This window comes from Stegostoma tigrinum, chromosome 31 (assembly GCF_030684315.1).
Source record: "Stegostoma tigrinum isolate sSteTig4 chromosome 31, sSteTig4.hap1, whole genome shotgun sequence".
NCBI classification, from domain to species: domain Eukaryota; kingdom Metazoa; phylum Chordata; class Chondrichthyes; order Orectolobiformes; family Stegostomatidae; genus Stegostoma; species Stegostoma tigrinum.
This window is the reverse complement of record NC_081384.1, coordinates 18824687-18842427: the sequence shown is the minus strand read 5'-3', so window position 1 is coordinate 18842427 and position 17741 is coordinate 18824687. Positions and strand designations below refer to the sequence as shown.

The window sequence follows — 17741 nt, the reverse complement described above, 5'->3', positions numbered from 1 at the left end:
AGCAGAATACAGAGTTATCGGAAAGATTCTTGGCAGTGTGGAGGAGCAGAGGGATCTTTGTGTGTGTGTGTGTGTGTGTGTGTGTGTGTGTGTGTGTGTGTGTGTGTGTGTGTGTGTGTGTGTGTGTGTGTGAGAGAGAGTGTGTGTGTGTGTCTGTGTTAGAAAGAGAGTGTGTGCAAGAGACAGAGAGTGTATATGTGTGTGTGCATGTGTGTGTGTGATAGAGTGAGAGAGTCAGAGACAGCGTGTGTATGAGTGTGTGTGTGCTCTGTGTGTGTGAGAGTGAAAAAGTGTGTGAGAGAGAGAGAGTCAGAACCTCAAATTCACCTGGGCCATCTCCAACTCATCCCTCACCTTCCTGGACCTCTCAGTCTCCATCTCAGGCAACCAGCTTGTAACTGATGTCCCTTTCAAACCCACTGACTCCACAGCTACCTAGAATACACCTCCTCCCACCCACCCTTCTGCAAAAATTCCATCCTCTATTCCCAATTCCTCCTCCTCCGCCGCATCTGCTCCTAGGATGAGGCATTCCACTCCTGCGCATCCCAGATGTCCACGTTCTTCAAGGACTGCAACTTAGTTGTGAGAGCATGGAATGCGTTGCCAGCAGCAGTTGTGGAAGCAAGGTCATTGGGGTCATTTAAGAGACTGCTGGACATGCATATAGTCACAGAAATTTGAGGGTGCATCCATGAGGATCAATGGTCGGCACAACATTGTGGGCTGAAGAGCCTGTTCTGTGCTGTACTGTTCTATGTTCTATGTTCTACCCCCCACAGTGGTCGTGAAAACCCTTGACCGCGTCTCCCGCATTTCCCGCAACACATCCCTCACACCCTGCCCCCGCAACAACTGCCGTACGAGGATCCCTCTCGACCTCACCTACCACGCCACCAACCTCCGGATACAACGCATCATCCTCCGACATTTCCGCCATCTACAATCCGACCCCACCGCCCAAGACATTTTTCCATCCCCACCCTTGTCTGCTTTCCGGAGAGACCACTCTCTCCGTGACTCCCTTGTCCGCTCCACCCTCCCCTCCAACCCCACCACACCCGGCACCTTACCCTGCAACCACAGGAAGTGCTACAATTGCCCCCACACCTCCTCCCTCACCCCTATCCCAGGCCCCAAGATGACTTTCCATATTAAGCAGATGTTCACCTGCACATCTGTCAATGTGGTATACTGTATCCACTGTACCCGGTGTGGCTTCCTCTACATTGGGGAAACCAAGCGGAGGCTTGGGGACCACTTTGCAGAACACCGCTCATTCGCAATAAACAACTGCACCTCCCAGTCATGAACCATTTTAACTACCCCCCCCCACCTCATTCCTTAGACGACATGTCCATCATGGGCCTCCTGCAGTGCCACAATGATGCCACCGGAAGGTTGCAGGAACAGCAACTCATATTCCGCTTGGGAACCCTGCAGCCCAATGGCATCAATGTGGAATTCACAAGCTTCAAAATCTCCCCTCCCCCCACTGCATCCCAGAACCAGCCCAGCTTGTCCCCGCCTCCTTAGCCTGTTCTTCCTCTCACCCATCTCCTCCTCCCACCTCAAGCCACACCTCCATTTCCTACCTACTAACCTCATCCCGCCTCCTTGACCTGTCCGTCCTCCCTGGACTGACCTATCCCTGCCCTACCTCCCCACCTATACTCTCATCTCCACCTATCTTCTTTTCTCTCCATCTTCGGCCCACCTCCCCCTCTCTCCCTATTTATTTCAGAACCCTCTCCCCATCCCCTCTCTGATGAAGGGTCTAGGCCCGAAACGTCAGCTTTTGTGCTCCTGAGATGCTGCTTGGCCTGCTGTGTTCATCCAGCTTCACATTTTGTTCACTCTGTCTCTTTCACAGACACATACACCCACATGCACACACTCTGTCTCTCAGCCTCTCTCTCACACACTCTCTCACTCAGTATCTCACTCTCACACACACACACACACACACACACACACACACACACACACACACTCTCTATCTGTCTCTGACTCACTCTCTCACACACACACGCACACGTGCACACACACATACACGCGCGTGCGCGCACACACACACACACACACACACACACATACACACACACACACACACAGACACCCATACACACTCGCTCTGTCTCTGACTCTGTCTCTCTCACACACACATACACACACACACTCACATACACACACACACACTCTCTCTCTCTCTCTCTTTTCTTGCACACACTCTCTTTCTCTCTCTGTGTCTCTCTCTCTCTCTCTCAAACACACACACATACACACTCAGTCTCCCTCAGCCTCTTTCCCATACTCTCTCACTCTCACTCTCTCTCTTTAACAGACACATATGCACACACCGTGCCTCTCAGCCTTTCTCACATGCTCTCGCTCATGCAGTCTCTCTCTCTCTATCTCTCTCTCACAAACACACTCACATACACTCACACACACATACACACTCTGTCTCTGTCTCTATCTCTCACACCCATATGCACAAGCACATGCACATGCACAGACACATTCACACACTTGTGAATCCATAGGGTATGTTTGTATTTGCAGATACATTTTACTCTTTTCAAAACACACACAATTTATAGACAGTCAGTCAATGTGGCATTTTATCAATTCCTACTTGAGAAATTAAACCAGTCTGACATCAGACTAAAACACAAACGGATTCTAAACAAGGCTTCACAACTAATATGCATTGTCTGACCAAATTGTCACCTCTTCTTTTACACTGATATAACCTTTACTCCTGTCAGGACTGTGACATGAAAGGTATTCAGGGATTTCCACATACGTATTAATCAATTAAAACCTTCTAACTGAGTAAAGATTTAACAGCATCTAAGATAATAAGGTGTGGAGCTGGATGAACACAGCAGGCCAAGCAGCATCACAGGAGCAGGAAAGCTGATGTTTCGGTCCTAGACACTTCTTCAGAAATGGGGGAGGGCGAGGGGGTTCTGAAATAAATAGTGAGAGCGGGGAGGCGGATACAAGATGGATAGAGGAGAAGATAGGTGGAGAAGAGGCAGACAGGTCAAAGAGGTGGGGATGGAGCCAGTAAAGGTGAGTGTAGGTGGGTAGTTATAGAGGAGATAGGTCAGCCCAGAGAGGACGGATGGGTCAAGGGGGCAGGATGAGGTTGGTAGGTAGGAAATGGGGGTGTGGCTTGAGATGGGAGGAGGGGATAGGTGGGAGGAAGGACAGGATAGGAAGGCGGGGACGAGCTGGGATGGTTTTGCGATGTGCTTGGTGGAGGGGAGATTTTGAAGCTTGTGAAGTCCACATTGATACCATTGGGCTGCAGGGTTCCCAAGCAGAATATGAGTTGCTGTTCCTGCAACCTTCGGGTAGCATCATTGTGGCACTGCAGGAAGCCCCCGATGGACACGTCATCTAAGGAATGGGACGGGGAGTTAAAGTGGTTCGCGACTGGGAGGTGCAGTTGTTTATTGCGAACCGAGCTTAGGTGTTCTGCAAAGCGGCCCCCAAGCCTCTGCTTGGTTTCTCTGATGTAGAGGAGGCCACAACAGGAACATTGGATACAGTATACCACATTGGCAGATGTGCAGGTGAACATCTGCTTGATGTGGAAAGTCTTCTTGGGGCCTGGGATGGGGGTGAGGTAGGAGGTGTAGGGGCAGGTGTAGCGCTTCCAGCGGTTGCAGGGAAAAGTGCTGGGTGTGGTGTGGTTGGAGGAGAGTGTGGACGGACAAGGGAGTCCCGGAGAGAGTAGTCCCTCTGGAAAGCAGACAAGGGTGGGGATGGCAAAATGTCTTTGGTGGTGGGGTCAGATTGCAGATGGTGGAAGTGTTGGAGGATGATGCGTTGGATCCGGAGGTTGGTGGGATGGTATTTGAGGATGAGGGGGATTCTGTTTTGGTTGTTATTGTGGGGTCAGGGTGTGAGGGCTGAGTTGCAGGAAATGCGGGAGACACGGTCAAGGGCGTTCTCAACCACTGAAGGGGCAAGTTGCGGTCCTTGAAAAACAAGGATATCTGAGATATACAGGAGTGGAATGCCTCAGCTTGGGAGCAGATGCAGCGGCCGTGAAGGAATTAGGAATAGGGGATGGCATTTTTTGCAGGAAGGTGGGTGGGAGGAGGTGTACACCAATGCAATGATTATTTTCACACTAGAAAATACATAAAATTAATAACCCACCAGGATGCAGAGGAAAAGAGCAACTAATTTCTAATATTCTGAATGATATCATGTGTCAAAGAAAGATTTATGTTTAAACAATTATTTTTCAAACTTCAAGACATCGTAATTGTAACAAAGTATGTTCATTTTGATGTACGCTTATTGAAACAATGTGAAGACAAGAAATATGCCAAATGATGTGAACCACAGATGGTTCAGGAGATGATTTAAGAGAATAAATGTTGGCAGACAGGGGTTAACTGCCAATGTGCTATACTGCATCCGCTGTTCCCGTTGTGGCCTCCTCTATAACGGGGAAACCAAGCGGAGGCTTGGGGACTGCTTTGCAGAACACCTACGCTCGGTTCACACTAAACAACTGCACCTCCCAGTCGCGAACCATTTCAAATTCTACTCCCATTCCACAGATGACATGTCAACCCTGAGCATCCTGCAGTGCCACAACAATATCACCCAAAAGTTGCTGGATCAGCACCTCATATCTCGCTTGGGAACCGTGGGTCCAATGGTACCAATGTGGACTTCATAAGCTTCAAAACCAACCCAGCTTGTCTCCGCCTCCCTAACCTGTCCTTCCTCCCACCTATCCCCTCCTCCCACCTCAAACCCCACCCCCATCTCCCCACCCCATCTCCTACCCACTAACCTCATTCCGCCCCCTTGACCTGCCCGTGCTCCCTCGACTGACCTATCTCCTCCCTACCTCCCCACCTACACTCACGTTTACTGGCTCCATCCTCGCCTCTTTGATCGGTCTGACTCCTCTCCACCTATCTCCCCCTCTCTCCCTATTTACTTCAGAACCCCCTTCCCCTCCCCCATTTCTGAAGAAGGGTCTTGGCCTGAAATGTCAGCTTTCCTGCTCCGCTGATGCTGCTTGGCCTGCAGTGTTGATCCAGCTCTACAACTTGTTATTCTCAGATTCTCCAGTATTTGCAGTTACTACTACCCCCAAGCAGCTTTGAAGGTTTGTTTGGTACACCCGCATCAATGGTATGACCCTTTGATCTTTTAATTATAAATTCTGTGTCTGATACTACCTGTCTCACTAATACCTGAAGAAAGAGTGAGGCTGCAAAAGCTTGTGATTTCAAATAAACCTGTTTGACTATAACCTGGTGTCATATGATTTCGGACCTTGTCCATGCCAGTCCAACCCCAGCACTTCTACATCATTGGTGCCTTATGTCCATTCTTTACAGTGTGATCACAGTCCTTGCTATTGTAGCCAATATTTTATTTTGCAGTATCTTCGATCTTGACGTGTTGTTTGCCTCTTCCTGTTGACATCATCTGTGGACATGTATGAACCTCATGTATGCATCATAGTGATCACAACTCCCTGACGTTTACTATAGTCATTTAGAGGGACATGAGCCGATGGTATGGGAAAGTATTTAACTGGGGGAGGGGGAATTACAATGCTATTAGGCAAGAACTACAGAGCACCAACTGGGATCAGATGTTCTCGGGGAAATGCACGACAGAAATGTGGAGGTTGTTTAGGGAGCACTTGCTGCAAGTGCTGGATAGGTTTGTCCCACTGAGGCAAGGAAGGGATGTGAAGCTGAAGGAGCCTTGGATGACAAGACATGTGGAACACCTAGTTAAGAGGAAGAAGGAAGCTTACTTAAGGTTGAGGAAGCAAGGATTGGACAGGGCTCTAGAGATCCACAATGTAGCCAGGAAGGAACTGAAGAATGGACTTAGGAGAACTAGAAGGTAGTATGAGAAAACTTCAGCGGGTAGGTTCAAGGAAGATCCCAAGGTGTTCCATGCTTATGTGAGGAACAAGAGGATGGCCAGAGTGAGGCTAGGGCCAATCAGGGATAGTGGAGGGAACTTCGGCGCAAAGTCAGAGGAGGTAGGGGAGGTCCTTAATGAATACTCTGCTTCAGTATTCACCAGTGAGAGGGACCTGACATTTATGAGAACGGCATGAAACAGGCAGATATGCCCAAGCAGGCTGATGTTAGGAAGAAGGATGTGCTAGAAATTTTGAAATACACGAGGATAGATAAGTCCCCTGGGGCAGATGGGATATACCCAAAGTTACTATGGGAATTGAGGGAAGAGATTGCTGCACATTTCGTGATGATCTTTGCATCCTCACCATCCACTAGAGTAGTACCACTTTCCTGGAGGGTAGCAAATGTCATTTCTTTGTTCAAGAAAGGGAATAGTGATAATTCTGGAAATTACACACTAGTCAGTCTTACTTCTATGGTGGGCAAATTATTGGAGAGAATTCTGAGAGATAATATTTATGATTATTTAGAAAAGCACAGTTTGATTAGAAATAGTCAGCATGGCTTTGTGAGGGGCAGGTAGGTCATGCCTCACAAGCCTTATTAAATACTTTAAGGATGCGACAAAATGCATCGATGAGGGCAGTGCAGTGGATGTGCTGTATATGGATTTTAGCAAGGCATTTGATAAGGTTCCACATGGTAGGCTCATTCAGAAAGTAAGGATGCATGGGATTCAGGGAAATTTGGCTGCCTGGATACAAAACTGGCTCTCCAATAGAAGACAAAGGGTGGCTGTAGATGGAAAGTATTTAGCCTAGAGCTCGGAGACCAGTGGTGTTCCGTAGGGATCTGTTCTGGGACCTCTGCTCTTTGTGATCTTCATTCATGACTTGAATGAGGAAGTGGAAAGGTAGGTTGGTAAGTTTGTGATGACACGAAGTTTGGTGGAGTTGTGATCAGTTGGAGGTGGAGGGCAGTTGTAGGTTGCAATGGGACATTGAGGCGATGCAGAGCTGGGCAAAGAAGTGGCAGATGGAGTTCCACCCAGAAAAGTATGAAGTTATTCATTTTAGAGGGTTGAATTATAATGCAGAATACAGGGTCAATGGCAGGATTCTTAGCAGTGTGGAGGAACAGAGGGATCTTGGGGTCCACATCCATAGGTCCCTCAAAGTTGCCACCCAAGTTGATAGGGTTGTAAAGAATGTGTATGGTGTGTTGGCTTTCATTGGCAGGGGGATTGAGTTTAAGAGCCACGAGTTTATGCTACAGCTCTATAAAACCCTGATTAGACCATACTTGGAATATTGTGTTCAGTTCTGGTCGCCTCATTATAGGAAAGATGGTGGTGGCTTTAGAGAGGGTGCAGAGGAAATTTACCAGGATGCTGCCTGGACTGGAGGACAGATCTTATGAGGAAAGGTTGAGGGAGCTAGGGCTTTCTTCATTGGAGAGAGAAAGGATGAGAGATGACTTAATAGAGGTGTGCAAGATGATGAGAGGCATAGATAGAGTGGATAGACAAGAGACTTTTTTTCCCAGGGCGGAAATGACTATTCTGAGGGGCCATAATTTTAAGGTGATTGGCAGAAGATATAAGGGAGATGGCAGAGGTGGTTTCTTTACACAGAGAGTGGTGGGCGTTTGGAATGCACTGCCAGCAGTGGCAGTGGGTTCAGATACTTTAGAGGCTTTTAAGCAACTCTTGGAGGATAGTAAAATGTAGGGTATGCAGGGTAGAAAGATCTCAGTAAGATAATAGGTCGGCACAACATCATGGGCTGAAGGGCCTGTACTGTGCTGTACTGTTCTATGGTCTATGTTCTATGTTCTATTTCTTCACTTTGTGTCAGTGTAATTTGATTCTGATTCCTCTCGTAGGTCTGTACTGAAGTATGTGAAGTTGTTGTTTCAATTTATAAAATATGTTAGACATTTTTCTTCCATCTCAGTACCAAATGACTACTGTTATCTCTTTTTATCCCTTTGAGACTATGAAGCATTTTTTCTCACCAACGTAGAAGAACTCAGGAAATTCTGCTTTTGGTCTGATTTCTGCCAAAGAACCTAGCAAAACCTTTCCTTTCAGAAAATTTTCCTCGATCTTTGCTGTTTAACTTCTATTTTTTTAATAAGATTGATGTTAATATAACCTCTTTTGCTCAGGAGTAAAAATTCTTTGTTGTGACATATATTGTAGTATTTAAATTCTGTTGGAGACATTGGTGATGCTTCTGCACATTGCCACTGGACTGAAGAGTTTTTCTGTACCTTTGCACTGTGACAGAGGTTTCCCCATGCGTTGGAGACTCCCTAAGACTCTTTGTTTCCTGAAGAAAATTTTGTTGGGCCAGTATTGTACATGTCTTCAAGCTTCCAATATCGGTCTGCTTTGTCTGTCTTGGTTAGCACTTGGCCCATTGCTCCCGTGCCATACAAGTTCTCTCGCATAGTATTCTTAGGTTTATCTTTACAGCCCTGCCTCGTGATGTCTGTGGGTTATGGCAGTGGCACCTGATCAGAGCAATAACTCCTGTTTCAAGTTTCTCCCCTGAAAGCCTGAATTATTGTGCATTTTAAGGTGAATGAGACATGTTTAACTGACAAAATCCCTGATTTCTGATCAGTTCAATGCCTTTTCTTGGACTTGGGATCATTTCTGCAGACCACCACTTTTATATATGGCGTCTCCCTTTGCCCTGGAATTGCAGATTTGAAATGCTTACTGTGTCATTCAGTGAAATATTCTATCGTCTTGAGTGTTACCACAAGTTTTACTGCCATCGGCAATCAGGAGAACCAATTTGACTTGATGTTCTCTGGTCTCCAGCATGCCTTTTTCCCTTTATTTCTGCTTCATGGAGGTCTGAACTCAAATTTCTGTTAGTTAGCACCATTTAGAAACAATATTAATCCCTGCTACTTTTTGGCAGGGCCTTCTCTAGTCATCCCACCATTGTCACTATGTTGTGTGCACAGACTCCTTCAAGCCCAAAGTGATCCAGCGTAGTTGAGGACAGCCATCTTTCCAATTTAACTGAAAACATTGTTGAGTAAAAGACAGAAAATTTATTGCATTATTGAACCATTTGCAGATTAAATGAATATGATTGACATTTTACAGAGACTGTTAGGAGCACAGTGACCTCAGATTATCTCCTACAAGCTCTTTCATTAATCTGAACAAAACTCTGTACAACATCTTAATGTATCGCTCTTACTGCAGTTAACGAGGTCTTAAATCTTCCAGATCCTTTCAGACCCATAAGCGGCTATTGCTGCATTGATCTTTGAGTCTGTGGTCTTGCCTGAGTTGCTGCCAAATATCTTGCATTCTGCCTGTCCCCAACACCATCTCCCTGCATCTCATTGAGAGATCTCACAACTTTGCATAAAATGTCATTAGAATGTAAACACTGGTAACGAAGATATGAGTGCAATTGATATTTTGGTGTGAAGAGTTTTTGTGCATTACTTCAACACTTGTTTTAAAAGATTAGTTTCTTCATTGAAATAAATAACTCTATAATGAGCTACTTAAAGATGTTTGGTCTCAGTTTTACTGTGCAAAGAGTTGGTATAAGAAATCCATTTTTTAAATATCAGACTGCAAAAGCATGTGTTTTAGATGAAGACTCATTTTTGGATTAAACCTGTCTGCATATGAAACTAATCCAGAACTGCAAGCGCCTGATTGGAATAATAAGTCAAAGATATGAAAAATGCAATTTAATCCAAGGCTGATTTTCTATATATTAATAAATGCAAAAATACCTGAATAGCAACACCTGTTTTAAAAAATGTTATTTAACTACTTTTGTCTTAAGCAACAGGTTAATTTTGTCAAAACTTTTATCTGCTCAGAGCACATAGGATAACACCTGAGATATTTTCCAGATTTCTACAAGACGAGACTATTGAAAGGAAATGGTATTGATTTTATATTGAGCCATTTGTTTGGACCTCTGAATTCTGAAATTGTTTCAAACTTTCCAAGTCATGGATTGCTCTCACAAATCTTTCAACCTCATTTTATCTCTTACAGTATATATACTCTTTTATTTCTTTCTGTCACTTTTAGTTTCTGTATGCCCCCTCTGGAGTAAACATTATTGCCCATCTGAGAATGTGGGGAGCCTTGTAATTCCCAGATATCTGACAAACACTCTAGATAACCAGACACCAAAAATTATGTAAGAACATTCCTGGTAATTTACCCATAGCTTTTAACTCTATTCCTATAAAGGAGTTCAGAGAAGGTTCCTTTTCCCTTTGTTTAAAACTGTGCTTCAACTGCACTAATTCTCTGGTGTTGCTAAAAGATCTCCTGGTCGGAGATTGGGCAGAAGCTGTAGTTGTGAAGACTGAGAGTGACCAGTTCATCTGCATTCATTGTAACAGTCAACCATCAATCAGTGTATATTCAGATGTACTGTTCTGTTTACTTTCTAGAATTTGATCGTCATGAACTTCTAATCTATGAGGAAGTAGCAAAGATGCCACCATTTCAAAGGAAAACCCTGGTCCTTATAGGAGCACAGGGTGTTGGGAGACGAAGCTTAAAAAACAGACTCATAATGTCTGACCCAATGCGTTTTGGAACGACAATTCCTTGTGAGTAGATTCAGACATTTTGTGCACCTTAACTCTAATTGCTAGTTGTCTGATGATGACCGAAATGGTAATTTAACTATTTGATGATTGAGCCAATATGGCCAAGAGTGAGATGGAAAATGGGCTGGCCAGGATGTGAAATGTGAGAAGTTCCACCTGAGTGAAAGAAACAATCAAATTTGGAAGTTCAATCCTTTGGAAAGGTAAACCAAATCCATGTTCCAGAGCAATGAATGGGCCATTTATGATAAAGTTGCCTTGTTGTACAATTATTAATTCACAGTTCATCCATTTCCCAACGTATATTATATTTCTTAGTTTTGTGTTTTTTGCACATAATATTTCTACCAGAAAATAAAAGGTTATATTTCCCTGACAGCTTCAGCTCCTAGGTCTTCCATTATATAATACAAAGTCTCACTATTCAACCATCATGCTTTCTCCCTTGGAAGATAGAAGATGATTACAGAGGAAGTTTTCCTAATACTTCACACTCTTTCAGAAAGCACAGCTGATCTGAGGGTAGTGTGTGTATGATCATAGAATCCCTACAGTGTGGAAACAGACCCTTCAGCCCAAAAAGTCCACACTGACCTTCAGACCATCCGACCCAGACCCATCCCCCTAGAACCCACCTAATCTACACAATCCCCAAACACCACAGGCAATTTAGGATGGCCAATCTACCTAACTTGCACATCTTTGGACTGTGGGAGGAAACCTGAGCACCCAGAGGAAACCCACGCAGACGCAGGGGGGAATGTGTAAACTCCACACAGACAGTTGCCTGAGGGTGGAATCAAACCCTGGCGCTGTTAGGCAGCAGTGCTAACCACTGAACCACCGTGCCGCCCCCAATGCAAAGCTAGCACTGGCATGTATTTTGATGTTTTATCTTTGTGACGTTGAAACTATGTGGCAACTCTTCCAGTATCAAAATTTTATCAGTTTGGATTTTTTTGTTGAATTGATCTATTACTATCTCAATGCCAGTCACAGCTAAACAACACAGTTTCACAAGTCCTGCAATTCGGAGATTTAGGACTGATAACTGGTTTAAGAATATTTTCTGGCGCTTTTTTGCAATTTGCATTCAGCCAGCACCCCCAGTGCAGTGGAGGTAAGCAGCATATTAAGCTGATGCCAATTCCTCATTACCATGGTTTCAGGCGAGAGTACCCTGTTCTGCTAGGTGGCTGCAAACTTAACAGGAGCCCCAGCAGCATGCTGGTTTAGCATAGAATCTAGATAGCCTACACTTTTTAAAAGCAGATTGTTTTTCTTAAAATAGAGTGGCACCAACAATGGGAAAGCTGCCACTAGCTCACTCTGCAGGAATTAAGTGTAAGCAGAAGTGCCCAAAATGAAAGAGAAGAAGGAATGCACCCCCCCCCCCCCACACCGATACTTGCACAAAGTACTGAAGGTCTTTGTACTGGAAATTGATGGGAAAGAGGATCCACTTTCTGCATGAAGCCTCTGGGAATGAATACAATACCAGGAATGTCACTCTGATTTCACTCCACAGATGCTGCCAGACATGCTGAGATTTTCTAGCAATTTCTGTTTTGTTTCTGATTTCTGACATCCATAGTTCTTTTGTTTTGTTCACCTGTTGGACTAATGCTAGTGTTCTGTGCATTTAGGACGTGATGAGGAAACTGGTTGGGCCATAGCAGGAGCTGGCTGGCTTCCAGGTTTACAAATATTCCCCCTCCTTGGCCTAAAGAGCTTTAGATTAAGATTTCCCCCTACTTTTTCTCGCTAAGTCCTGCTAATGTATTGATTGATAATTCAGTTTCCAGATCTGCTGAACAGTCTTTCTGCAAATTATTAGCATAATTTTTCTCTTGACAGCTGTTGAGAGACCATTCGTGTACTTTTTAAACTTCTTTCATGGGACGTGAGCACTGCTGGCTGGACCAGCGTTTATTACCCATCACTCCTCGTCCTTGAGAAGACAGCAGTGAATTGCCTCTTGACCTGCTGCATGTACTGTAGGTTGACCCACAATGCTGTTAGGGAGGGAATTCAAGGCTTCCCACCCGCTGACTCTGAAGGAATTGTGATGTATCACCAAGTCTTGGAAAGGAACTTTGGTTTCTTAATTTGAAGTCTGATCTTTCTCAGTGAAGTGCTTGAAGTTTCTTGTTGTATCTGTTCAATATAGTCACCTCACGAAAGCCAAAGGAGGATGAGAATGATGGTCATATTTACGCTTTTGTGTCCCGTTCTGAAATGGAAAATGACATCAAAGGTGGGCGGTACCTGGAGCATGGTGAATATGAAGGGAACCTTTATGGGACAAAGATTGATTCCATCCATGAGGTAGTTGAATGTGGAAAAATATGCATCTTGGATGCAAACCCACAGGTACTGGAAGGCTTGGATATTTGCATTATTGCAACATAATTTTGTTGCTATTATCAATTTGAAAATCTATTGACTGTAGAATTGGTCTTCAGGCTGTTTGCCTGAAATGCTCATTAAAAACTTACAATACAGAATGAATGCATTGTAGCCTTTAATATAAAAACTAAAAAAATCATGTTGTGGGTACTTATAGCATTGTAAAGCTCACTTGTAAGAATTAAGTCTTTTTATCCTTTAAAATATGCAATTTATTTTGAATCTAAGTTTTTAATCTGAAATTATTTGGCTCAAGTATTAGCAGTTCAATGAAGTTTTGAAACTGTCAGTGTGAAAACAAATTGATTTTTACTTCCAGGTCAGTCATTGCAGTAAACAATCATTAGGTTTGTTGCACATGAAGGGACTAAGCTACACTATAGCGACAAAAAATAGTTTCCACAGCATATTTATCATATTGTGCGCTGACGGCTCTACAGATTCATGGGCAGCTTCATCATTATCTATTAATCTGAAAATACATATTGATTTCTTATCGTGAGATGTTGGCATAGTGCTAATTCATTAACCAGTATCAAAGTATGAGCTGAATTTTACCTACCTTACAGCAGAGGGATGTTCAGGGTGGCTTTGTAGCATCATAAAATGATGAGGAGAGAATTGAGAGCGGTGGCCAGGGCAATAAGCGAAGCCACCACAATGCCATGGAATCAGCAGTGGGGACGATGCCATGCCCAGACATTAAGATCTGAATGATTATTTAAATCCTCTTGTTATCTCTTCTGCTACTTTACAAATGGCTAGTGGGCCCTCCAGCAATCTTCAGAAGCTGCCGCATAAACCCTGGTGGCCTTCTTACTGGCCATAGTGTGAAGGGGGTGGGAGGGGTGTTTCTCAGCAGCTTCCTCCTAATCAAACAACCAGTGGCCCCAATGAAGACATACTTTTGTCCCTGCCCGCCCTTACCAACTGCCCAAGGCTCCTCACTGAGGTCTGCCTGACTGGCCCCAGTGATGCTTGACCCTACTCACCTTGCGGAAAGGCCCATGCCCATTTGTGAGAGCTGCAGTTACAATAGTGGCCACTGTAGGTGGTGGCACTGCTAAAATCAACAATCTGCTCGTACTTTGGCTGACTGCTTTTGGAGGAAGGCTCCCAGCCACTCTTCCATTCGCATGAATGAAATTTGTAAAGTTTGAAACCGACAGAAATAGGATCTGATTGCTCATTGCCAAAATTTTAACCCTCCCTTCCATACCCAATGAAGAATGTGGATGGAAGCAGTGCTTAAAATCAGAGCCATGGTTCAGAAAGAGAAAAACAATGACCTTCTCTTTTAGGCACTGAAGGTTCTGAGGACATCTGAGTTCATGCCTTATGTGGTATTCATTGAAGCTCCAGATTTGGAAACATTACGGGCGATGCACAAGGCAGCTATTGATGCAGGAATTACAACAAAACAACTCACTGTAAGTTGGAGCATCAGTAAATTTATTTATTTCCAGTCAAGATCACCATAACTCAGTCTAATCACAATGATTCTATGATTTGTGAAACAAAAGTTAAGTACACTTTTTAAATTATTTATGTAATGTTGCAATTTCTATGGATTCCAATGACTTTTAAAAAGGAATTCAAAATTTCTGTTCATAGTTGAAGGATGGCACCACAAGGCTACATATTTTTCAATATTGACTGCAATAACAAACGATTGAAAATTCAAGGATTAAACATTAGTCTTTAAAACTTTTGAAAGGGAAAAGAATGTGATATCATAGATATAAAGTCACGTTCGAAAGAAGCAAGAGTGATCTCAGAAAAGTCTTTCCCACATTGTGTTACATCTGACACTATTTTGCCAACTCTCCTGGCCCAAGTTCTTCTGCAGCCTCCCCCCTTGCTCAACACTTTCTGTCCCTTCACCTAACTTAGTGTAATTTGCAAACTTAGCAACAATGCCCTCAGTTCCTCAGTTCCTTCATCCAGTTTGCTAATATGTAACATGAATAGTGGTGGTCCCAACTTTGACCTCTGCTGAACTCTACAACTCATTGCCTGCCACCCTGAAAAAGACCCTTTTATCCCCACTGTCTGCCTTCTGCCAGTCAGCCAATCCTGTATCCATGCCAATACTTTGCTCCTAAAACCATGGTGTCTTATCTTATTTAACAACCTCCTGCGCAGTGCCTTGTCAAAGACCTGCTAGAAATCCGAATAGATCACATCTACTAGCTCTCCTTTGTTTAACTTGCATGTTACCTCCACAATGAATGCCTTACTGACTCAACCCTATTTTACCATGCACTTCCAAATACTCTAGCATCTCATTCTTAATGATAGATTCTTAAGCCTTACCCGTAACCAAAGACAGGCTAACTGGTCAATAATTTCCTGTCTTCTGCCTCCCTCTCTTCTTCAACAGGGGTGTTACATTAGACATTTTCTAGTCCTCTGGGATACTCCCTGACTCCAGCCATTAGTGAAAAATCACCACCAGTGCCTCCACAATCTCCTCAGCTATCTTCTTCAGAACTCTGGGGTGTATTCCATCTGGTCTGGATGATTATTCCACCTTCAGACCTTTTGGCTTGTCTTGCACCTTCTCCTCAGTGACAGCCACTGACACTGCCCTCTGCCCCCTGACTTTCTTGAAGTCCTGGTATGCTACTGGTGTCTTCCACCATGAAGACTGATGCAAAAATCCTATTCAGTTTGTCACCATTTCTTTGTTCCCTACTACTACTTCTCCAGCTCATTTTCCTGATATCCAATATCCACTCTTGCCTTGTTCTTACATTTATTGCACCTAAAAAAAACTCTTGGAATCTTTTTTTCTTATTATCAGCTAACTAACCCTCATATTTTATCCTCCCCATTTTTACCATCATCCTCTGCTGTTTTTTAAAAGATTCTCACTCATCTTTACTACATTGTATGCTTTATCTTCTGCTTTTACGCTATCTATGTTTTTATGCAACTGTACAAAACGCTAGTGCGACCTCATTTGGAATATTGCGTGCAGTTCTGGTCGTCCCATTACAGGCAGGATGCGGAAGCATTGGAAAAGGTGCAGAGGAGATTTACCAGGATGTTGCCTGGTCTGGAGCGCAGAACCTATGAAGAAAGGCTGAGGAACTTGGGTCTGTTCTCATTGGAGAGAAGGAGGCTAAGAGGGGATTTAATAGAGACATACAAGATGATCAGAGGATTAGATAGGGTGGGCAGTGAGTGTCTTTTTCTGAGGATGATGACTTCAGCTTGTACATGGGGCATAGCTCCAAATTGAGGGGTGATGGATTTAAGACAGATGTCAGAGGCAGGTTCTTTACTCAGAGAGTGGTAAGGGCGTGAAACACTCTGCCTGCCAATATAGATAACTCAGCCACATTAGGGGCATTTAAACAGTCCTTGGATAAGCATATGGATACTGATGGGGTAGTATAGGCGGAGGGGCTTAGATTGGTTCACAGGTCGGTGCAACATCGAGGGCTGGAGGGCCTGTTCTGCGCTGTATTGTTCTAAGTTCTATGTTCTATCCTTGACTTCCCTTGTCAGACATGGTTGCCTTGTACTCCTCCCTGTATGCTCCCTCTTCCTTGGGATGAATTTCTGCTGTGTCTCTGAAACCATGCCCCGCACCCACCACCACGGCTGCCCACCCCCTCACCGCCCTGAACCTCCTACCATTGCTGCTACACTGTCTGCCCTGCTGCACCCCCATTCCAATCAACTCTAGCTCATTCACATGTCTTTGCAGCTACCTTCACTCAATTGTAATATTGTTCCATTGGACTCCAGCTTCTCCCTCTCAAACTGCAAGGTATATTCTATCATTTATGGTCACTGCCCCCTGTGGGTTCCTTCACCTTAAGATCCCTAATCAAGTGTGACTCATTACACATCACCAAATTCAGAATTGCCTGTACCACAAGGTGCTCGAAATCCTTTTCCTGAGATCCACTGCCAGTGCAAGTTTTCCAGTCCGCCTGCATGCTGAAGTTCCCCAGATTGTAATTATTATTGTAATTATGCATTTCTACATGCTTTTTCTATCTCCTGATTTATTTTCTGCTCACAGCCCAACTACTGCTAGGAGGCCTTTATGTAAATCCAATCAAGACCCTTTTTCTTTTGCAGCTCCTCAACTGTACCCACATAGATTCTATGCGTTCTGGCTCTATACCATTTCTTGCTGGTGATTTAATCTAACTTTTTACTAACAAGGCAACCGCACTCCTCTGCCCAGCTACTTGTCCTCTTGATAGGACTTGTATCCTTGGATATTTAGTTCCCTGCTCTGATCCCTCGCAGCCATATCTCTGTGAGATCCACAACATCGTATCCATCCATTTGAATCTGTGCTACAAGATCATTTACCTTGTTTTGAATATTGTGTGCATTTAAGTACAACACCCTCACTCCCGATTTGACTACCCCCTTCTTATATTTGTCTCCCTACCTGCTGTGCTTGAAGTTAAATTCCCGTCCCTTTCCATAACTTCTGCCCCATTACGTGTTCTGGAAATTGTAGTAATCTCTGCTGAGTTGTACCTCCCCACCCCTTTTAATATTTTCCATAATTTTCCACGGAACTGAAAACAAGCTCCAACTAGTTCAGTTAAAGCCTTATCCACTGCCTCGTTGCATGAGTTGCCAGGAATCTGGCACCACCCTGATTTATCTGGAGGCCAAAAAGCTCCCTTTTTTTCTCATTTAATGTGCTAATGCCCCAAGAATTCAATCGGAGAGACGTTGAACTGCAGAAGCTAGAGTTAGAGACAATACAGCTGGAGGGACACAGCAGGTCAGGCAGCATCTGAGGTG

At 44.2% G+C, this 17741-nt stretch overlaps 1 protein-coding gene across 5 annotated transcripts in view; it reads left to right on the top strand.

Annotated features, from left to right (window-relative positions):
- mpp2b (MAGUK p55 scaffold protein 2b) overlaps positions 1 to 17741 on the top strand; it is a 529160-nt gene that overhangs the window by 504106 nt on the left and 7313 nt on the right. For all 5 annotated transcript variants that reach the window (XM_048560704.1, XM_048560703.1, XM_048560705.2 and 2 more), the window contains 3 exons: positions 10386 to 10547; positions 12718 to 12920; positions 14258 to 14386. In XM_048560704.1, coding sequence (XP_048416661.1) covers positions 10386 to 10547; positions 12718 to 12920; positions 14258 to 14386 — 494 coding nt within the window. The remainder of the gene's footprint in view (positions 1 to 10385; positions 10548 to 12717; positions 12921 to 14257; positions 14387 to 17741) is intronic.